The sequence below is a fragment of the Fusarium phalaenopsidis genome, assembly GCF_050370095.1.
Source record: "Fusarium phalaenopsidis strain FUZ10S chromosome Unknown contig_32376, whole genome shotgun sequence".
In the NCBI taxonomy this organism is placed as follows: domain Eukaryota; kingdom Fungi; phylum Ascomycota; class Sordariomycetes; order Hypocreales; family Nectriaceae; genus Fusarium; species Fusarium phalaenopsidis.
The window spans coordinates 216,713-238,111 of record NW_028145382.1 but is presented as its reverse complement, the minus strand read 5'-3'; the positions used below and the strand labels follow the sequence as shown (position 1 = coordinate 238,111).

Below are 21,399 nucleotides of genomic sequence, written 5' to 3'. Positions count from 1 at the left end.
CTTCTGTAAGCATGTCTACCACGAACGAGGACCTCTTTGAGGGAAAAAAAGGAGAATCCCAGGTAAAACAGCCAGCCTTGTTATTATATCCCTTGCATATCTTGACCAATCCTTGTGAGACATTATACGCGACAAGGTTCGTCCCGCTTCCCCGCCATCAATTCGTGGACAAGTGCCTACCCGATAGCCCCAACAAGAACAATACCACCGGTGACAGATGGGCTTTAGTACTTCTTTCAAGTTGATAGAAACATCTTTATTGGCTACTATGTGTGTTATAGAATTAAACTTTATGCAAGAAATATGTCGACAACTATTGATGATACCATGATCGACAGCCAGTCTTTGGACAAAAGAAAGCGACCTAGTCAACAAAATGCGCGGGCCACGAAATTAATTTGGCCTATTTTCGTCTTCACATAGACGTGGAATATCATGTCATGACGTTTCTCTCTTTCTCAGTGTTTGAGTTGGGCCTGCTTCTCCACCAATAGTGATATTGATCTCTTGTAAAATGGACATGAGAACGGCCTGTAATCAGGATGCTATCATCGATGAAAGACCATCACCGTTCTATCCCCACGGAAAAGAAAAGGGACGTACGTATACGGGCCGAACTCCGAAAGAGAGATGAGATAACTAGAGAGTGACATCTCATATCAACAATCCACTCCTGGTCACGACATGAACTCGCAATAAGCTCAAACGTGACAGAGCTAATCCTTCGATACCACCCAAAAAACATGGAATGCTGTCTGTCAAGATGATTTCGGTAGCAAACAACGCCCATCTGTCAATTTAGCCTCCAGTCGGTTGTCCTACCGGACAAACGACCTTTCAGCCGACCGACCATCTACCGTCGATCTCGGCAACCTTCCGTAATCCTGGCTATTCCACCCCCAGTCATGACCTTGTGAGTGTCATTGGCTAGGATAAGGAAGCAAGGTTCGGCTACGTCTCGAGAGGTTGGTGGAGGGATCGGCAAAGCAGGCCGCCTCGGAAAAGTGACTCTTGATGCTTTTCCGACCCGGAGGTCACCCTACCCGTTCTCGAGATTGGTGGAACCGAAGCCTCGCCCTTGTCCTTGCTTCGTTAGCGCTGCAATCCTCTTCCCCAGACAGGCTTTCCCCGCATCCCCGCAAAGCGAACGGGGGCATTGAGATGAAGCCGTTCGGTCAGATGCCAGGTTTAGAAACGCCCCAACCAAGGATTCCCCGGTTGTGATTTTTGTGGTATAAAGTGTTGGGGAACCTTCTTCGGGGACTTGGAACATCAGACCTTCTCTCGACCGTATCACTCTCGAGCAGGACTGTCCCCATTGTCCAACCATCTTAGCAATCATGGCGCACGACGGCAAGAACAACATCTCGCATGTCGAGACGCGAGATGAAGAAGATCAGATTCAGAAGACGGATCAGAATGTCAAGCTTGACGCGTTTGGCGCCAGCGCAAAGACGGACCCCAAGGAGATTGCCCTCGTCAAGAAGCTGGACTGGTACATGATGGTTAGTGTTCGCGTCCTCTCCCAATTGAAGCTTATCTAACTCTCATTCTCAGCCCATTCTCTGGCTCATGTACTTTTTCAACTTCCTCGATCGCAATGCCATGATCAACGGACGATTGAACGGCCTCGAAGACGACTTGGGCCTCAAGGGCACTCAATACAACACCTGCGTCTCGATCCTCTTCGTTGGTTACCTCTGCGGCCAGATCCCCTCCAACATGATCCTCAACCGTGTGCGACCCTCGTGGTACATGGCTGGCTTCTGCATGGCTTGGTCCGTCCTGTCTCTCCTGACGTACAAGGCGAACAGCTACGAGAGCATGCTGGTGTGTCGATTCCTGCTCGGAATTACAGAAGCGCCATTTTATCCTGGTGCTTTGTACATGATCTCCATGTTCTACAACCGAAAGGAGATTGCAACGCGCATGTCCATCTTCTACACTGGAAACATGATGGCCAGCTCCTTTTCGGGTCTCATTGCCGCTCCTATCTTTGCGAAGCTTGATAAGGTCCACGGCCTGGCTGGCTGGCAATGGTAAGATGATCAACATATCAAGATCTAAACATATCTGACGTTGAAATGTAGGCTCTTCATCATCCAGGGTGCTATTTCCATGGGTGTCGCCATCCTCGGTTTCTTCACCCTGCCCGACAGCCCCCTCAAGACGCGATGGCTTACTCCCGAGGAACGCCAGCTGGCTCATGACCGTATCCGCCGTGATACTACCGGCCGTCGCGAGAGTACCTCTGTTTGGACTGGTCTCCGCGAGGCTGCTTCTGACTGGCGCACTTGGGTCTTCTGCCTGATGGACAACCTCCATCTTTCTGTTCGTGATTACTCGGCGAGAAACTATACAAACAGAATTCTGACTAGTATACTAGGCCAACGGATTCAAGAACTTCCTACCCACAGTCATCGAGACCCTCGGATACAACACCACCATCACGCTGGTTCTGACCTGCCCTCCTTACCTCTTCTCGGGCTTCGTCTCCATTGCTGTCTCCTGGTCATCAGGACGCTTCAATGAGCGAACCTGGCACACAACACTCAGCAAGGCCGTTGCCATCGTTGGTTTCGCTATGTGCTGCGCAACCCTCAACGTGCCCGTCCGATTCGTGGGAATTATGCTCTTCGTCGGTGCCACATACGGTGTCAACAACATCATCCTCGGCTGGACAGCCTCTGTCGTCGGCCAGACTGACGAGAAGAAGGCCGTTGCGATCGCCATGTGCAACACATTTGGCAACCTCGCTAGTGTTTACACTCCCTACCTGTGGCCCAAGTCTGCTGCTCCTCGCTACCTTCAGCCCATGGTGGCTTGTATTGCTTTCTCGGCAGGCGTGTGCATTTGCGCGTGGGTGTTGAGGATTGCTCTGCAGCGACAGAACAAGAAGATCCGAGAGCAGAACCCTGAGGAGACCAACTTTTACGTCTACTAATGAGGAGTGCAGTGGTGGATGAGCGACTTGGAGTATGGCTATGTGAGGTTGAGAGGAGGATACGGTGGATCGTTGGGAGACCATATATCTTTATGATCAGATATAGTAAAGTGTCACTATTCAATACATTCTATGATACCATTTGGGTTATGTTTGACAGTTTGCCGAAGTCTTAGTATAAACGGTGACTAGTACCAATATTGCGTTATCTACTCTCGAAGTCTCTGTTACGTATACAGCCGTCCCCTAATTGGCTCACCAAAATCGTGCTGTCTTGTACCAAAACTCAAGTGCCCTATAATATTCATGACGTTGACGCGCTGTTTACCTCCAAGTGCCTGCGCCCTCGCCTCACCCCAACGGAGGTGGCTCTGTGATACGTTCAGCAGGTATCGTTCTATATCCAGATCACTAGGCTTTTGAGCATGAGATTCGATATCCGTGCTCCCACTATCTTGGATCTGCAGAGGCGCATTTGGCAGTGCTAGGAGGTGTTCCCTCTCGTATAGGGTTGATCCACTGAATCTCTGAGCGGCCTCTTGATCGGATGAGCAGCCTTCGGTTCGGCCCAAAGCTGACTTGTACCCAGATTCGGACTCTGAGGCTGGCCTATCAGAGGCATCTATTGTCAAGTCTTCAAGTATGGGAACGTGGCAAGCTACAGACAAGACCAAAGAGCTGCTCACCGCAAGTGGCATTGGGCTCTTGATGGTGGGTCGTGTGAGGATCAAAGGTAGAATGGCTATGATAGAAAAAGCGACTAGGAGCGCGAGCAACGCTGGAGCCGACCATCCAATCCCAATGAAGACGTCGTCACTAAGCCCCGTCTGTAGTGCTAGGTTGTGGTCGACTGTCGGAGGTTCAAAGTATCCTAACGAATAGTTGAGCATCAGACACTACAGCTTACATAGCACGGGAAAGCTTACCCCCTTCAAAACAAAGACATATAGGGCTTTTGACACCAACCAGTGTAGAAATATGCTTGCCAAGATCAAGGGTACACTGTATCGATACGGCAATTGTAGTCTGAAGGTCGATCGCTGCTGTCCTTGTGGTTCAGTCACTCGCAACGGGAGGTAGTCTGCCCCATATGAACTCCATTCCTTCTCGGCGCATAGACGCGTGAAAAGAGAGTTGTAGTTGAAGTAAAACAGCGAGAGAAGAAGCTGAGGCAAGTTGACTTCGAGAACGGCTGGTATAAACTCATTGGCGGTTGCTCTAGAGATGTCGAGAACCCTGTTTTCCACACTCTGTGAAAAGCTCTGTTTGCTGAGTGGGTTTGAAGATTGCGAGAGAAAGAACATAGCAAAAAGAAACGAAGTTGGCGATGATAAGTGCGTAGTTGCGGGCCAAGCATAGGCGGCAGGTCATGAGGACACGCCACCAAACCGTGCGATGAATGAGAAGCTAGGGAAGTGCAGAGCTGAAGTAAAGTTCAGAAACTCTTTTGCTCATTGCATGAAAGAACCTACATTTCTTGCGTTGTTAGACGCTGCGGGGGAAATGCTCCGCCTCCACCTCAACTGGTGGCTGTTGGAGGCGTTGTGGCGTTTTATCTTGACAGATCATGTCACTGAATCAGAAGTCGACTTGAATGCCATGTTATTTTTTCGGGCATGGTTAGGCAGGCAGCAGCTGAGGGTACACAGTGAGCCCCACCGTTTTCTCATACTCGATGGGAAAGCCAATCTTCATATGTTTGAGGAAAGGAGGCCTATGAAGAGACCTGGAACGTTGATGGCGATAGGTCCTGGACTGATTTGTATTACTCAGTGGAAACGAGTTAGCATTTCCAGGCTTGTTGCATCTACCCACCATCAACCTAGAGAGTCGAGTTGGATCTTACGGCCTTTCGCCGGGTAGCTCTCATTCGCGGCAACCCTCTCACGAAATACAATAAATACTAGTCTTCCGGAGTATGGGAAATGGATTCTCAGCCGCCGTGATGTGAATATCGCGGATAAAGTGTCTTGAGTGAGCTAGATGGAAGGGGATTGAACTTGTGGTCGAAACGCCAAAAGAATAGACGCGATCTAATCGATTCTCGTTATGATATACTTGAGCATTCATGGTGATACGCAGTAGATGGAGCCTGATGGGTTTAGTGTGCGTGCTCACCGATTCTGGGCTGAGTTGGCCCGAGAAGATCAGCTTAGGCAGTTGGCATGCCATATTTCAAACGCAATCCCGTTCCGGCAAGGCTAAGCGGACGATGTTCGGGTCAGGGTTTCTGTGTCGATGTTTTGGAGTCCTCGGTGTAAGCCGAGGTAAGGGATGCCTCGAACTTCCCAATACAGGTCCAAAGTTCAGTAAATGCCCGAGGTCACTAGCCCAGAGTACTCGATAGCGGCTACGGTGTTGGTCCTCCGTTGATTCCACGTCGGGGTATTCTTTAGCGAAGCCACGATGTCTTTATTCCCAATCAGCTATTTTACGCTTGCGGAAAAGTGGGATATTCGGACCTTCGTAGACTCGGTTGTGATTAAGTCAGCCGTGTTTACGGATATCCCCGCACTCCTAACCTTTTACGTCGCCGTGGTTTGCGGATCAAGGAAGCTCTTCATCAGGGGGTTGCGGAGGATGAATAGCAGCTGCCTTAGTATCGGCAATCAGTCATGCCCATGGAATTCCAAAGTGTAGTTCTTAGGCATTCCACCAAAGTTGGGAAATCACATTCAGATGTCATCTTCTGTCAAATGACAATGATTGGGATTGAAGCTGAGACAATCAGCATTATCAGTTTTCTTAGCTACATTGCCCTTGCTTGTCTGTCACTTCCCTCCACCTGGTAAAGTATTTCCTCCAAGGGTGCTCCTCGACAAAACCCAGCATCTCTCGAATCTTCTTATTACTCATCGGTGCTTCGTAGACGCCAAATTTCCTTGTAATGGGCGTTTCAGGATAGAGGCGGCGTAGAAAGTCTGTCGTAGGACTGGTGTTTGTGATAGAGTCATTGGTAGCGTTGAAGACCTGCCATCCCAGGCCGTCAACCTCCAAACCACGAACCACCATCTGACCCAAGTCTCGGGCATCTGTATAAGACCAGCCATGCACAGCCCACGAAGGTGCGTTGTAGATGTAGTCTTCGAAGAGATCATCGTATTCATGGGGTTGGATAACAGCCCCGATTCGCAGACAGTAAGTGTCCACTCCGAATCGGAGTGCGAGGGACTTTGCGACTGTCTCCCCCACCAGTTTTGACAGCGCATACGGATCTGTAGGAGTCGGGCTCAAGGTTTCGTCGACGGGAAACGATGGAAAGTGACGGACGCCTTGGGCATACGTCACGCCGTAAACGGTGACGCTGCTGGCCAAGATGATCTTGCGGACGCCGAGTTTGCAAGCTGCTTCGATAATATTGTGAAATCCGAGGACATTGGCGCGGAAAATCTCGCTGTCGGGAGCCAAGAGGGGTCTGGGGTAGCCAGCCAGGTGAATAACTGCATCTGGGGGAGAAGGCGGTCCAGCATCAAGAGGTTCTTTGAGCTTGAAGTTGTTGCTCAATGCACTAAACACCTGGCCGGTGTCGGCCACATCGCATTTGATCGTATGAACGGCTTCATTGTCGAGTGGTTTCTGGTCAAGGTTGAGAACCTGGTGACCGTGGCTTAACAGAGACTGTATCACCCAGCGCCCGACGATGCCGGAGCCTCCAGTAACAATGACACGTTTTCCCATTTTGCGTAAATATGAGTTGGGAAGTTGATGGGAACGGGGAAAGAGAAGGGCGGCTTGAGGTGCCGTGATATGTGTCCGGCTGACACCTTGTAAGACTTCTGGGTGCCATGTTGTGTGCTACTGGGGCTTACACGGCCCACAGACATCTTCAAACCGTTCCTTGAAGTTGATCCTTCTCGGGTATCGATTGCCGAACCGAAGGGACGTCGGAGCGGGGAAGGGCTCGGTACAGCAAAGAGCGAGCTGCATGCAGTTGGAGAAACAACACCCTTACTGGCCAGTAAGGAGGCATTCAATGCAATCACATTACTCTTTTTAAGGCGGTTAAACGGATAAAATGCATGTTGGAAGCCGAGTTAGCTCACACACATCTTAAAGACATATCAAATGTCGAATAAAGCAAGGTCACGCGCATGACGACTCAGGGCGCACCACGCCGAGGTTCGGATCCTTCTATTGAGGGGCCTTTCTCGGTAGAGAAACTGCATTGAGATTCTTGACTTCAAATCATCTTTTCTGATCTGGGTCAATTCCATAATACAAGAATCGTGATTAATTCCGATATCTCATCTTGAAAGCACCTTACCAGCCTCATTGCAACTCGCCGCCATGCCAAGACAGTACCTCAACTTCCCCAGTCTCCCAGACAATGCGGAGAAGGACGGAAAACTGCGATTGAACCGACACTCCAGCTACATCACCAATGATCATGACTTTCCCGCTGCCAAGGTGAGTATGCTGCCAATTGGTTACCTTCGCCATGGCTGACACGCCGTGAGACCATGTTGTACGCTGCCGGAGTGCCGGACGAGCATACCATGCAAAACAGCCCGCAAGTTGGAATTGCTTCGGTGTGGTGGGAGGGGAATCCGTGCAAGTAAGCAATCCCACCCATTTACTACCTACGAAGCCTAGCTGACCTCGAGTCCTCTGTTAGCATGCATTGTAAGTCTATTCTGCTTAGCCTTTTCGCCAGGAATACTAATGCCTACCAAGTGCTCGAGATCGGAAAGGTGGCCAAAGAAGCCGTTATGAAGGAGGGCTTTCTCGCCTGGCAGTACAACACAATCGGTGTATCAGATGGTATCACCATGGGCCACAACGGTGAGTACGCTAGATACCAACAAAGCCAATGGCTGAGAGTTTCAGGAATGCGATTCTCGCTACAGTCCCGCGAAATTATCGCCGACAGCATCGAAACAGTCACCTGCGCCCAGAGTCACGACGCCTGCATCGCGATCCCAGGCTGCGACAAGAACATGCCTGGCTGTGTCATGGGAATCGCGAGGCACAATCGTCCTTCTGTGATCATATACGGTGGTACTCAACGCGGAGGCTTCAGTAAGCTTCTGCAACGGCCGATCGACATTAACACTTCATCCGAAGTCCGAGGCGCATACATACTGGGTAGGATGAACGAGTGGGCCAAGAGATCTGACTACACGCCTGAGGAGCTCATGTGCGATGTCGAGAAGAACGCGGTGCCAGGACCGGGAGCCTGCGGTGGAATGTACACTGCCAACAGTCTTGCAGCCGTCATTGAAGTTCTTGGTCTTTCTATCCCAGGGTCTTCCTCATCACCGGCCAAATCCCCAACCAAGATGAGGGAATGTAGCTCCATGGGCAAGGTTATCCGAAACTGCCTTGAGAAGAACATTAGACCCAGCGATCTCTTGACCAGGAAGGCCTTTGAGAATGCTCTCACAATAATGATGTGTCTTGGAGGATCCACCAATTCAGTCCTCCATACCATTGCCATGGCCAAGACGGCCAATGTCGACCTCACGCTAGACGATTTTCAGCGTGCTTCCAACAAAACGCCCTACATCGCCAATATGCAGCCGAGTGGACGATACAACATGGAGGATCTATACAACATCGGAGGGATCCCGTCAGTTGTCAAACTGTTGATCGCAGGAGGGCTTCTTCACGGAGACACGTTGACTGTAACAGGTCAGACGTTGGCAGAGAATGTGGAATCCTGGCCTTCCCTTCCTCAGGGGCAGGAGATTGTACGATCTCTTGATGCTCCTATTAAACCCACAGGACACATCGAGATCTTACGGGGTAACATTGCCCCCGGAGGAGCTGTTGCCAAGATCACAGGAAAACAGGGTCTTCAGTTCACTGGCAAGGCGCGAGTATTCGACGGCGAGCAGGCCTTGTGTACAGCACTTGACAAAGGACAGGTACCTCGTGATGAGAACATTGTCTTGGTCGTGCGGTATGAAGGTCCCAAAGGCGGCCCCGGTATGCCAGAGCAGCTAAGGGCATCAGGGTCATTGATTGGCGGCAACTTTAAGAACGTTGCCCTCATCACAGACGGGAGATACTCTGGTGCTAGCCACGGATTTATCGTCGGACACATTGTTCCGGAAGCAGCTGAAAGAGGACCTATCGCCATCGTCGAGGATGACGATGTGATCTGTATTGATGCAGTATCTCATCGCATCGACATGCTACACGTTACAGAGGAGGAAGTCAAGAGGCGCCTAGCCTGCCTGAAGCCGTTCGAGATGCCTGTTACGAGAGGGGCTCTTGCTAAGTACGCGCATCTGGTGAAAGATGCTTCTAGAGGAGCAGTCACGGATATTTTCTGAAGACAGGGCGGTCATTGAGGTTGATAATCGGCTGGAGTATCAACACTACATAACCCCGTGATAAAACTGAGACCCATACGGACTAGCGTTAATTAATCATCCAGCCCTTCGTTGATTGTACCATCGGAGAAACTCGCCCCGTCTTTATCTAACCGCTCCTGTAAGGCTGCAGCAGTTGAGGGGTTGGGCATCATCCTGCTTCCATCACTTGCCTAATCCACCATTCTATTAGCGGTCGAGAGTCTCTTAGGACTTTGTCTAACAGAATGGTTCTCATTGATGGTCATGAATTTCTAACGGTAGAAGAAAAGAGGCTGAAGGAGGATCGCGATCGTACCAAATACTGGAAGAAATGGGGGCCCTACGTTTCCGAGAGACAATGGGCTACAGGCGGGCTTCAGAAATACTAGCTCAAGACAGAAACGATCACTGACACGAAAGGCAGCTAGAGAAGATTACTCGTACGTCTCTCTGAAGTGACAAGAGAATAGGTGCTAATCTATGACAAGCACCGACGGCAAGCCCTGGACTTGTAGGTAATATCACCATTCTTCTCCAATTAAGACTAATGTTTTGCAAGACTTCACTCATGAGGATGCTCGCAAGCACGCCTATCGATGGGGAGAAGACGGCATTGCTGGTGTTTGCGACTCACATGGTTGGCTCAACATCGCATTCAGTTTCTGGAATGGCAAAGAGTGAGACCCTCAGTAATAGCATTATATCCCAGGCTCAAATAAGTATCAGCGAAATCCTGAAAGAACGACTTTTCGGAATATCGAGCGAGGAGGGAAATCATGGCCAGTCTATCAAGGAAGCTCATTTCCACATAGACAATGTCCCTACTGTCTGTCCACGCTACTCCTTCCCCAGACATTTTCTAACAGTTGGGCTATAGCATTCTTATATGAAGTACCTCTACAAGTATCCTCAGAAAGAGTTCCCCTACCGCAAGATCCTTGAAAATAGCCAACGTCCAAAGGATCAGGGGGAGTATTCCTTGCTGGACACCGGCGTCTTCGAAAACGATGCCTACTGGGACATCTTCATCGAGGTTGCGAAAGGCGATGACGACCCTGAGGACCTTCACTTCCGTGTCTGCGCTTGGAACCGTGGCTATGAGCGTGCACCAATTCATATCATTCCTCAGGCGTGGTTCCGCAACACATGGGCATGGGGGCACGAACCCGACACCCCGGAAGAGAAGCCATCTCTCAAACTGATCGGGGAAGATTCGGTCCATGTTCGTCATAAATCACTTGGTGAACTTTTTTTGAATCATGCTCCATCCCCTGGCACTGGGGATAGTGGGGATGATGTGTTACCGAAGATGCTGTTCACCGAGAACGAGACCAACTTGGATGCCCTTGGACTCGGCACGAATAAAACACCTTACGTGAAGGACGGCTTTCATAAGCATGTTATCAACAAGGCTGCGGATGCTACCAACCCAACTAAAACAGGAACCAAGTGTGCTTCTTGGTATGCCTTTGATGAGGATGGAGGTGTTACGCCCGGCGAGTGCGCCGTTGTTCGCTTCAAACTAATGCGCGAGGCTCTGACATATCTGGATGAGGAACTGTTTGACGACGTGATAGAGAGGCGGAGGGAAGAGGCTGACGAGTTTTATTCTCGCCTCAGCCCGCTACCGATGTCTGATGATCTGCGCAACATCCAGCGTCAGGCCTTTGCTGGCCTTCTATGGTCCAAACAATACTATCATTTCAACTGGGAGCAGTGGGCAAAAGGGGATCCAACATCGCCTCCTTTCACGCGGAAGAACGTCCACAACAAGCAGGGCAAGCAGATTCATTGGGACCATGTCTTATCAGTGAGAGACTCGTGGGAATATCCCTTCACAAACCCCTGGGACTCTGCGTTTGATTGTGTTGTCATGGCAATGATGGATCCAGACTTTGCCAGATACCAGCTGGATCTGCTCACCAGGGAGAATTACATGCAGCCCAGCGGACAAATTCCTTCGAATGACTGCAACTTTGACGAAGTCGACCCTCCCGTGCTCGCCTGGGCCGCGTTCCGTGTCTTCAAGATAGAACGGAAGATGTATGGCCGCCAGGACTTGGAGTTCCTCGAGAACGTGTTCCAGAAGCTTCTTCTAAACTTCACCTGGTGGGTTAATAGGAAGGATACCGAAGGGAAGAATATCTTTGAAGGCGGCTTCCTTGGCCTAGATAACATCGGGCCCTTTGATCGATCTGCTCCTTTACCGACGGGGGGAACTGCTGTTCTTCAGCAAGCGGATAGCACCGCGTGGATGGCCTTCTACTGCCTGTCGATGCTCAACATCGCTCTGGAGCTTGCCAAGTACCGTCGAAACTATGAGAGGCTTGCCGCCAAGTTCTTCGGGCACTTCATCCTCATCAGTGACGCCATGGGCGACCTCTGGAACACCGAAGACGGCTTCTACTACGACGCAATTTCCTGGGGTGGTGGCAGGACTCGCCAACTGCGTGTCAGGTCGCTTGTTGGCCTTATCCCTCTCTTGGCTACGTTAACTCTAGAGCCAGAGATGACCAACAAAGTTCCTTGGTTCAAGAAGAGACTGGATTGGTTTATAGAGAACCGCTCAGATCTCGCCGAGCGAAACATTGCTAGTATAAGAAGACGTGGACAAGGCAATAGACTACTGCTAGCCCTAGCCAGCAAAGACCGGCTGGTGCGCATCCTCAAGAGACTCTTGGACGATGAAGAGTTCTTCTCGGAACACGGCATCCGCTCCCTTTCGCGGTATCACAAGGACAACCCTTACTGCGTCACCTCGAATGGGAAGATGTTCGAGGTCGGCTACCAGCCAGGCCAGTCTGATGGCAACACAAACTGGCGAGGCCCGATCTGGATGACCATCAACTTTCTACTGATTGAGTCTCTGCAGCGCTTCTATCTCTTCTACGGCAACTCGCTGCAAGTCGAATGCCCAACGGGATCAGGAGATTACATGCATCTCGGCAAAATCACCGAGGAGCTTCAACATCGCCTTCAGCATTTGTTTGCGAGATCAGACGACGCCAGGCGCCCCATCAACGCTGGAAACGATACACGCGACTTTGATCCGCACTGGAAAGACTATGGGTCTCTCTATGAGTTCTTCGATGGTGACACGGGCCAGGGACTGGGAGCTAATCATCACTGCGGATCATCTAGTCTCATCGCCAGGATAATACACGACACAGGGTGAGTGGTTCCTCTCTGTGGAGAGTCTTAGCCTTGAAGCTAATTGGGAATAACAGACTTCTTTGTCGCTTGCCTCAAACTCCTCGCACAGCAAGTGTTGGCGTTGAGCTTTACTTTGACGAGGTGTTTGGGAAGCCAAGATATCGCCACCCGCGGTCTTCGTCCACACGAGCCTTTCAAAGTGATCAGTATTTCGCCGAAGAGAGAGAAGATGGGGACGAAGCTGTGGAGGCCGATAATTCTAAGAAGGCCGAGGTCGATGCTCTTGTGGCCAAGTATGTGTCCGAGCAGCTCGAGAAGGTCAAGATTGGTGACTCTCCCTTGGATATCAAGGACGAGATCGAGACTTGACGACAGAAAGGGAACCAGGAGGGTATTGATTAGACTTCTACCTTAAGTTCTATCTCTATCCCGTTCTCACTTGACCTCTAGCGGTCAATCCTGAGTCACACTAGTACTCAATTTTGCCAACAATGCGTATTATACTCATTTTCTAATGAGCCAATACCCCAAGATGAATACATAGATGCCCGTATTGATGATTTACGAATAGTGAGAGCCAGGTGACTTCTCGAAAACGAGTGATGATCTAACAGTCTTTGCTACGATGGTGAGGCTGAATAACTCGGTAGAACCCATGCACAAACCCACCCAAGAGCTGGAGCCAATAGAACATCATCACCCTCACCGTAAGCATGACCCCGCTTGACGAGAGCCAGGCCCCAGTCAGGCAGCAAACACTCGGCAAACATCAAAGCCGGGTTTGATAACGACAACGACGGTCCCATAGGGTTCGACGAGATCATTTTTCTGAACGATATTGGTTCTCCTGCACTCTCCTCCCAATGCTCACTGTCGATAACCCCCTTGACTGGGACGAGATTGGCGACATCGGTCATCCCGATCCCGAGTACGCCGAGTTCGGCTTTCACGACTTTGCAAAGGAGTGGAAAGATAGAATCCTACCATGGTACAGCTTCCGTGACAGTACGGGCCAAGCGGGGCGAATAAGCGATATTGCCTCATTCTTACGCACGTGGCTCTTCTTTGGGCTTCTGAAGGAGGTTCTTGGAGAAGATCTCGGTTCTGTCCAGCACCTGAAGACGAAGGGACGCATCGACAAAGGCAAGGTGGTCATGCAGATTGAGGAATGGAGAAGAAGAGAAATGGAGACTCCAACCGGCCGAACGAGCCGCCTAGCCCGAGTTCAGCTCGTCTTGACTGAAGCTCGATCTCTGGTAACAGAGATATGCTCTGTTGACGACGTTGTCGATACGGATACCGATCCGTGGAACAAGGATATTCCTCTATCACTGATGGTCTTGGGAGAGATGCTCACAGGGTACACGACCAGAATGCTATTGGAACTGAAGGAAGTTCGGATCCGAGGATGGCATATCGACGGCAACAGAGGCTGGGGTCAGACATCTGCAGTTCTGAAGACCATGAAAGAGCAGTGGAACCGAGATACGGTCCGGATGCTCAGCGGCTCGCTTGGTGGCCATGCAACAGCGCAATTATACGCTCTACATCTGACGGCCAGCTCAAAGTCCCCACAAACCTCCCCTCAGGGCTGGGATGTTAGTGGCAAGGGGTATAACCAGGCACACAGCGACACCTGCGACCTCCACGACAATGAAGACCTTGTTGGACCCGACCAAGGTAAACTGGGCGAGGTTATTGGACGAGGCAAAATCCCACTGGTCAAGTACTCGCCTTCATCAAGGCAGATGGAGATTCTAGAGTTTGAACCCGGGACGAGGTATGCCATCATCTCTCATGTGTGGGCAGATGGATACGGCAACCCCAACGAGAACAAGATTCATAAATGCGTGCTCGAATTCTTTAACAAGCTGTTCCTTGATACACAAAATCTACTTCGCCGAAAGGATCCAGATCCAGAGCTTCCCTTCTGGATCGACACGCTGACGATCCCCGTCAACAACCCCGTTCAACGAAAGCGGGCAATTATGACCATGCACCACGCCTACACGAGCGCGGACTTTATGGTAATTATCGACTCGGCTCTGGCAAAGTTGGAAGTGGGCAAGTCATACTCAGAAACCGCCATGAAGATCTTTACAAGTCGCTGGATAGGAAGGCTATGGACTCTGCAGGAGGCATATCTAAGCAAGAAGCTGATCTTTCGATTCGACAAAAATGAACTGGTGGATATGGATCAACTGGAGAGCAACTTCTTTACGAGTCACACCCTCGCAGACTCGATGGTGGCCGGGAAAGCTCGTAAGTACTTTGACCGCCTGCTTGGCTGGCAGAGGCAGAAGAGGATCTACGGCGTGCCGATATATGACAGCGTACTACTTGCGTCCGTATGGGAGGCTGTTCAATGGCGCACGACAAGCCATGTCGTTCACGAGACGCAGGCTTTAGCCACTCTATTCGAGATCGAAGTCGACTTCCCTGATGACTTTGATCACAGTTCATGCGGTCCGCGATGCGGCGAGGCAACGGGAGGTCCGTGTCGAGATAACCTCGATAAGAGGATGACATGTTTCCTAGAGTCGCTCTACGATGCTTACCCAAACTCGATCCCTCCGGGAATCATCTTTGTGCCCGGAAGAAGACTTGCTGTCGAGGGCTTTGGATGGGCTCCCTGTACTTGGATGGTTGGGCAGAACGTCGGTCACGATGATCCCATCTTTACCCATACCACTGCAGCCGAGTTGACCCTGAATGGTCTGCTTGTTCGATACCCAGGCTTTCTCCTTCGCTCATCTGAGAATCGTATATACGATCCGGTGGAGCAAAAGTTCGCGTTTCCCTGCGACATCCTCTTGCTCGAATGGTACTGCGTCCAGCCATGCGACGACAAGACGGAAGCTCTGCCCAAAATGGACGGCCTGGCCATAATATCCTCAAGAGAGGAAGTTAGAGAGGATAAAGTGATGGCTCTTCTTGTTTCAGTCAAAAAGACACGGCGTCCGAAGCTGTACGTGGAGATACTGCAGCGCGTCTGGATCTGGAGGGAAAGGGACCAGGCCAGGATTGAGGAACTGAGAAGGACGTTTTGGAATCACAAGGTTGCTGTCTGTGAGTACGGTGAGATCTTGAATGGTGATCAGCAGTGGTGTATAGGGAAGCATAGGTGGGACCCTGCAAGGCTAGAGGAGGGCAACCGTCTTGACAGTACTCTAAGTCCCCTTTGAAGTTGTTAGCTGCCATATGGTACATTGATTCATGGACAGGCCTATGACGGAGTTTTGGTGGAAGTTTGAGGATTATCCTAGGTGATGTGACTTTTTATCATAGCATGGTTGAGCATGACTGCGACTGTGAGTGGAGGTTAGGTTGAGCCTAGCGTTCGATCTACCAGCTAGCTTCCGGTTTGGACCACGCTATCGAGTCTCGGCCCGGCACGCTTGCCAAGCTTGTCACTGCCCGTCAACTATTGTCTTTGAATGTTCCCGGGAGAGAACGTGGTTGGACTTGGATGATAGGTGTGGACCGATCTAATGAGCAACTATTCAACGCCACTTTTCGTCTCGACACAGCCAGCGGATCAGTGTTCAGGATCAAATTGCCGATTCAGCCAGCCACCCCGCCTTTCATCTAGACCACTTGACGAAACACATGAATTACTCTTGCCATACGTTGAAGCTTATAAAACCCAAAGCCAGGCGCAGCGTCGTCTTGTCTTCATTTCCTTCTCCATTTAGTGAACCGAACCGCTAAGCCCTTACCAGCATCCACACAACCATGGCAGATTCGTACACAACCAAGGTCCAGAACCTCCTTGCCGTTCTCGGCCGTGTGACCTTGCTGGACGAGACCCAGGTTGTATTGTCGCTACAGGCGGCCTTCCTCACAACACCCTCAATGTCAACTCTCAAGACCTACTTCCAGGCGCCTCCAGCGTCGGGGTCTTGTACAATCGATAGTGTAGACCTGACAGGTCCCATTGAATCGCTAGGAAATGCGGCTATCGCTGCACAGATCGCCGACTGCTCGCTGGAATACGGTTTCAGCTCCATTGCCAATCGCGTAAGATCTGATTCAAAAACCTTTGGTGGAATCCAGTTGACAACAGACAGGGCGTGGCAGTAAAGCTCCCGGGTGAATTGTTCAACACCATCATGCCGTGCGTTTTCGGTGACCATATCAACCGTCAACTCCATGCAGATGGCCTGCTTCCACTACAGGTGCTGAGACAGGATAGCACCTTTGTGACATCCTTCGAGAGCGTTCTCGTCAGTCCACAGTTCGACCCGTTCCGTGGCTAAGGTGACTACTACTACGCAATGATGTGCTTGTTCGTCTACGTCTATCTGATCAAAGGTCCTGGCTTCGCACTGGACACTAAATTGGAGAGGTCTCCAGCCCTTACCATCATTCGAGCTTGGCAGAGCAACCTGACTGCACCAACTACACTGAACCTCAGCTACCTTACTGCACTACAAGCTGACGTTATTTTCAACTCGCATACGCCTAGTGCCATCTATGGTCCCACTGGTAATCCCAATGCAACGCTACTAGACCTCGCCCAAGCGGTACAAAACGAGGGTTTCATGACAATCCCCACGGCTGACGCTTCAGCGGAACCTGAACCAGTGCCGACAAGCATTACTAACGGCTCGGTTTTTACCGGCGTAGACCTTTCCCAATTCAGCCCGGTTAGCTACAGCCTTTGGAAGCACTGGATGAACACGCTCGACGACCAAAGCCCGGGCAATTTCTGGCGTGCTGGCATCATGGCAGCCGCAGCTCAGACCTTGGACAGCACCAAGACTTTTGCGGTTCCTGGATCTGCCGGGTCGAATATGACCATAATTCATTTTGCCACACATGGCAAGGATCTTGCAGATTGGTACAAGAACCATCAGGATGAACCCTACATGAATGGCGGCGTGAATCTGACCAACACGACGGAAATAGCAGAGTCTGGGAATCAAGCTATGGGTTGCTTCATTGCCGGCACACAAGTCGAAACATCGAGCGGATCGAAGACGATTGAGGACTTGGCTGAGGGCGACCAGATCTTGACCCGCGCCGACGGGGCAAAGCAATGGGGCACCCGCAGCGACGAGGTTGTTGAGAACCCGGCCCCTGATACGTTGTACGGATTCAACGGGGAAGAACCTTTCTTCACAGCGGGACACCCGTTCTACACCACAACAGGCCTTCGTTCTATCGATCCCCACACTGCCCGAAGGAGAATCCGTGGCTGGAAGTGGGCCCGCTCAAGCCTGGACATGTGCTATTTCGCTTGAACGCTGAGAAGAAGTACGAGTGGGAGGTCATCAATTCTATCAACGTCTCTCGAAGCGATGTTGCCAGTGTGTACGGAGTGCACCTTCGGGAAGGGCTCCGGAGCTACCATGCCAATGGGTACCTAGTGGCCATCAACTATCCCGAGATTACGGCCGTATCAATTACTCGGCAGCTGCAGACCTTCCCCTCGGCTGAAAGAGACGCAATGCTTCAGAGCCTTGGTGTTCTGAAACCTTTGTTCGAGCGCTTTGGCGCTGGAATAGTCATGGACAAGCTGATAAAGGAAGCTGGCTCTGCCTGATGCAAAGTAGAAATATGAACTTTATGTACGCCTTCACGATAACTCTATGCTCCATCCGACGTGCCAAGATCCAAAGCCTCCAAAGGCTACTGGAGGTAGCGCTGCAAGTCTTGCTTGATTTCCTCCTTGATGGAGGCAATTATGTGCTCTGCCCATGGTTCCATATACCACTTGTTCCTCATTGTATTCAGAAGAACAGCATAGTATGCCAGTATTAGCAAACTGACTTGATCGCCTTGTTGTAGACTTGCAATAAACTCGGCTTCTAACCAGTACATCCAATGAAACAAAAATCTGTAGAGCGGCTTCGCGTCGCTGGCTTGCTCTTCAACTCTACCGTATGTAGCTGCATAGATTGGTATCATGGCGTCGAGAGCTCTTAGGCGTACTGAAGCAGACGAGCCGTCAGACAACTCAACAAACTTGCGAAGGCAGTCCAGTGGCTCTTCCCAGTCGAGTCTTTTAATGTTGAGCCGAGTGCAAGTTGGCTGCAAAGATGAAGGAGCCGATGGGTAATGGCGGAAAGGTTCCAGGTGTCCTGAAAACAAGACCTCGGTAGGAAATCTTGATCTGATGACTCGCACGCCGCGGATCAAATGCATCCACGTCCTTGACTCTTGATCCTCTCCCATGCTGCACACGAGCAAGTCGCTCTTACTCTGGGGACCAGCAGCAAATTTGTTGAAACATGTGAGCATTGAGGCGACGTATAGCGGACCGCAGGTATCCACGTCAAGCTGGGGTAGAAGCTCGGCTGTTTCAGCTAGACCAAGTGAGAAGTGATGCTCGGCAAGAGCAACTAGGAGATTCCGCTTCTCTCTGTCTCCTGTTTCCAGATAGGCCATGTGGTGTGCGGTAAGTGAAAAGGCCAGGTGGAGGACAAAGTGGAATTGCAGTCCGAGTCTAGGCACGTTGTGTGACCAGAATTGTGAGAGTGGACCTTGAAGATCAGGAGAAACCACAAGACTGGGGCCAGTATGCGACACAAACTGTAATGTCAACTCCACGTTAGAGGCCTGTAAGTTGCAGGAACTTGCGGGACTTGGAGAGGCGATAGGCTTGTCCTTCGGGCCCCAGTTGGTCCAATTCTTGCGTGGCCGGCCAGGGCGCTTTTTACCCCTGTGCAACTCCGCCCCGTTGTTATTTTCATCGTCAATTCTACTGCTGCCTGACTCAGTAGACGCTGTATCTCTGAAGCCGCAGTGCACCTTGAATCGCAGGCAGTTGGCACAGGCTGGCCGACCTTCATCGCACTATTCCATGTAGCATGAGTAACACGAGCTTCAGGGCCGCCAGGGGATTGTCTCACCTTGATCTTTCATTTCCTACATGTGCTGCAACCAGTAGTAGACCTCTTCCGAGGTTTCCGATGGTGAATGATGTTCATAGAGGGAATGAGAGGGTAAGTTAGAGTTCCTTGGCGCGCCTGATATATGTGTGTTGGTCTTCAGGGCGAAGTACTCCTACAATCCGATCCTCGGTCAGGTAAGAGATCTCAGATCAGAACGTGTCACTACCAGTAAGCTTGGCTGGTGCCATTCAGGGGAATTCGGTACAAAGATAATCCACTCTCATCACGGGTTTATGACTAAGTTATTCGGCTTTATAAATAACGTTAGGTCGTACTAATAGCCGAATAACTGTCTTCTTGCCCGCTGAGAAGGGAGAGCTTGATTCCCAAACATTCACATCCTTCAATAATGAACCAAGCCCATTATAACTCTCTTTAACTGAAATTATGGCGATGAGCGGCCTTAGTGGGTCAACCGCTCATAATCCGACATCTCCAGTCGCTCGCTTTCACCCTTCAGGTGCTGAGCATCCCGAAGTAACTTTCCAGGATGTATGAAGATGTAAACGGCTGCCACAAAAACCATTGGCGCCGCGTCGAGTGCATAGATAAACACCTCGTGTGAAATGATGCATCCTCCCTCGCCTTGTAGATACTCAATGCCCCTGACCAGACTGCGTACCATCATTGCACCACCGACCAAGTAGGTGGCTTGAAAGTACCTTGAGGCGTTGAGCATGCCCGTCATCTTGTAGTCTACTCTACTCGTTCTAACCAACCTGTGGGAGACCAAGGTAATGATAAGAAATAGGCCCAGAGCTGCAAGTTGCACAATTAATCCCGAGATGATAAGAGTTCTTCCCAACGAAATGCCCTTCGGATCGCCCGATGCGGGTGTTGCTGAGCCAAACACCTGGGAAACGAAGCATCACAAATCGACTGTGACGAAGAATACCGCCATCAGACGAGGCGGGATTACTATCCGATCTCGAATTTGGAAGACCCGGATATATCGTCCAAGAGTCATGTACACCGTCGCGGCAATCAGCGGCGCCGTTCCCAGAATTAGGATGTTCTGCATGATGAAAGGGCCTGCAATATTGGGCTTGCTGTGCGCCTGAACGCAACCGTAATAGCCAAAAGCCTCGCCTTTTTGTGATTAGAAGCAGAAAAGAAGAATGAAGGAAGGATTTGGTAGGGGAACCAACCGATAACGCCAAGCGTCAGGGGCAGAAAATGCCAAGCTCGAAGCAATCCCAGCAAGCCAAGATGGACCACGGCAGAAAGACCGAACAAGACGACAAAGGTCCAGGCAGCGCCTTCATTGGGTCGATATTCGAAAAAGACGATTTTTGTGCCGTTGACGATGGGTCCAAATGGAGGTTCTGTCTTGTTGAAAAGAACATAAGACATGGTTAAAGTTACCGGTGAAAAAGCTAAGAAGGCATTCTGTCACTGCCCTCAAATACTGAATGGAAAGCAAAGGCCACGACGACTTGGCTCCATTCTCGGGGCAGATTCCTGGACGTTGGACGGTCATAGCTCAGTTGGTTGTTGCAATTTTGAAGCGTAAAGCTATCGATTGGCTGGTTAACATGCTAAATGGGTCGACCCGCCATGGTCAGACCCGACCGCATTTCACGATGCTAGACAGGGCCTGGATACGAAAATGTCCCAGATCCGAAAACACTTGACGAGGGTTAAGCCGCTTCTGGGGGATAGAAATGGGAGCTACGATACGTAATCAAATCGGAACATGTCAGATGGTGCCAAGAGATTCTCGTCAAGTCTGACATGAGAATAATCGTGTCTACCTTTGTGATTTAAGCATGATAACTCAGTCTTGTCTCCAGGATATCAGAAAGAGCCTTCTACTAGATCAACTACAGGGCATTTACTTCCATCAAGGACTCGTATAGCTAGAAGAAACATGCAACTTGAATACCTAGCTAGAAATGGGTGGCAAAGACATCCTTTTGCTTCGCTCTTGAGACTACCCTATACAATCGCGAATGCAAAGCCCCGCCCAGTATTGGAAGCTAAATACAGGATGTGTGACGTTGCATAACATCGGAGGATGATTTTTGTGTTCAAGATCGAGTTCGGACTTATGGTCATCAATGGCTGTGGGAAGGGAGATAATTAGTGCCAGCGAAGATAAAGG

General features: G+C 50.5%; 8 protein-coding genes across 8 annotated transcripts; 6 read left to right on the top strand and 2 right to left on the bottom strand.

Moving 5' to 3' along the window:
• Nucleotides 1–1,340: 1,340 nt before the first annotated feature.
• On the top strand, nucleotides 1,341–2,944 carry LRP88_14686 (uncharacterized protein; the record flags this gene model as incomplete). Its single annotated transcript, XM_083251023.1, has 4 exons — nucleotides 1,341–1,505; nucleotides 1,558–2,039; nucleotides 2,091–2,331; nucleotides 2,387–2,944. 4 exons carry the CDS (start codon nucleotides 1,341–1,343, stop codon nucleotides 2,942–2,944), a joined length of 1,446 nt encoding a protein of 481 aa, XP_083093058.1.
• A 2,745-nt stretch (nucleotides 2,945–5,689) lies between these two features.
• On the bottom strand, nucleotides 5,690–6,622 carry LRP88_14685 (NAD-dependent epimerase/dehydratase family protein; the record flags this gene model as incomplete). Its single annotated transcript, XM_083251022.1, has 1 exon — nucleotides 5,690–6,622. The coding sequence occupies one exon, from the start codon at nucleotides 6,620–6,622 to the stop codon at nucleotides 5,690–5,692; it is 933 nt and encodes a 310-aa protein (XP_083093057.1).
• Nucleotides 6,623–7,231: 609 nt separating this feature from the next.
• LRP88_14684 (uncharacterized protein) lies at nucleotides 7,232–9,222 on the top strand (the record flags this gene model as incomplete). The annotated part of the gene is made up of 4 exons (XM_083251021.1): nucleotides 7,232–7,351; nucleotides 7,402–7,499; nucleotides 7,560–7,567; nucleotides 7,619–9,222. 4 exons carry the CDS (start codon nucleotides 7,232–7,234, stop codon nucleotides 9,220–9,222), a joined length of 1,830 nt encoding a protein of 609 aa, XP_083093056.1.
• Nucleotides 9,223–10,129: 907 nt separating this feature from the next.
• LRP88_14683 (uncharacterized protein) lies at nucleotides 10,130–12,765 on the top strand (the record flags this gene model as incomplete). Its single annotated transcript, XM_083251020.1, has 2 exons — nucleotides 10,130–12,414; nucleotides 12,471–12,765. 2 exons carry the CDS (start codon nucleotides 10,130–10,132, stop codon nucleotides 12,763–12,765), a joined length of 2,580 nt encoding a protein of 859 aa, XP_083093055.1.
• Nucleotides 12,766–13,259: 494 nt separating this feature from the next.
• LRP88_14682 (uncharacterized protein) lies at nucleotides 13,260–15,581 on the top strand (the record flags this gene model as incomplete). Its single annotated transcript, XM_083251019.1, has 1 exon — nucleotides 13,260–15,581. The coding sequence occupies one exon, from the start codon at nucleotides 13,260–13,262 to the stop codon at nucleotides 15,579–15,581; it is 2,322 nt and encodes a 773-aa protein (XP_083093054.1).
• A 550-nt stretch (nucleotides 15,582–16,131) lies between these two features.
• On the top strand, nucleotides 16,132–16,479 carry LRP88_14681 (uncharacterized protein; the record flags this gene model as incomplete). Its single annotated transcript, XM_083251018.1, has 1 exon — nucleotides 16,132–16,479. The coding sequence occupies one exon, from the start codon at nucleotides 16,132–16,134 to the stop codon at nucleotides 16,477–16,479; it is 348 nt and encodes a 115-aa protein (XP_083093053.1).
• Nucleotides 16,480–16,673: 194 nt separating this feature from the next.
• Nucleotides 16,674–17,944, top strand: LRP88_14680 (uncharacterized protein; the record flags this gene model as incomplete). The annotated part of the gene is made up of 2 exons (XM_083251017.1): nucleotides 16,674–17,488; nucleotides 17,551–17,944. The coding sequence occupies 2 exons, from the start codon at nucleotides 16,674–16,676 to the stop codon at nucleotides 17,942–17,944; spliced, it is 1,209 nt and encodes a 402-aa protein (XP_083093052.1).
• An 86-nt stretch (nucleotides 17,945–18,030) lies between these two features.
• On the bottom strand, nucleotides 18,031–19,266 carry LRP88_14679 (uncharacterized protein; the record flags this gene model as incomplete). The annotated part of the gene is made up of 2 exons (XM_083251016.1): nucleotides 18,031–19,178; nucleotides 19,254–19,266. 2 exons carry the CDS (start codon nucleotides 19,264–19,266, stop codon nucleotides 18,031–18,033), a joined length of 1,161 nt encoding a protein of 386 aa, XP_083093051.1.
• Nucleotides 19,267–21,399: the final 2,133 nt, after the last annotated feature.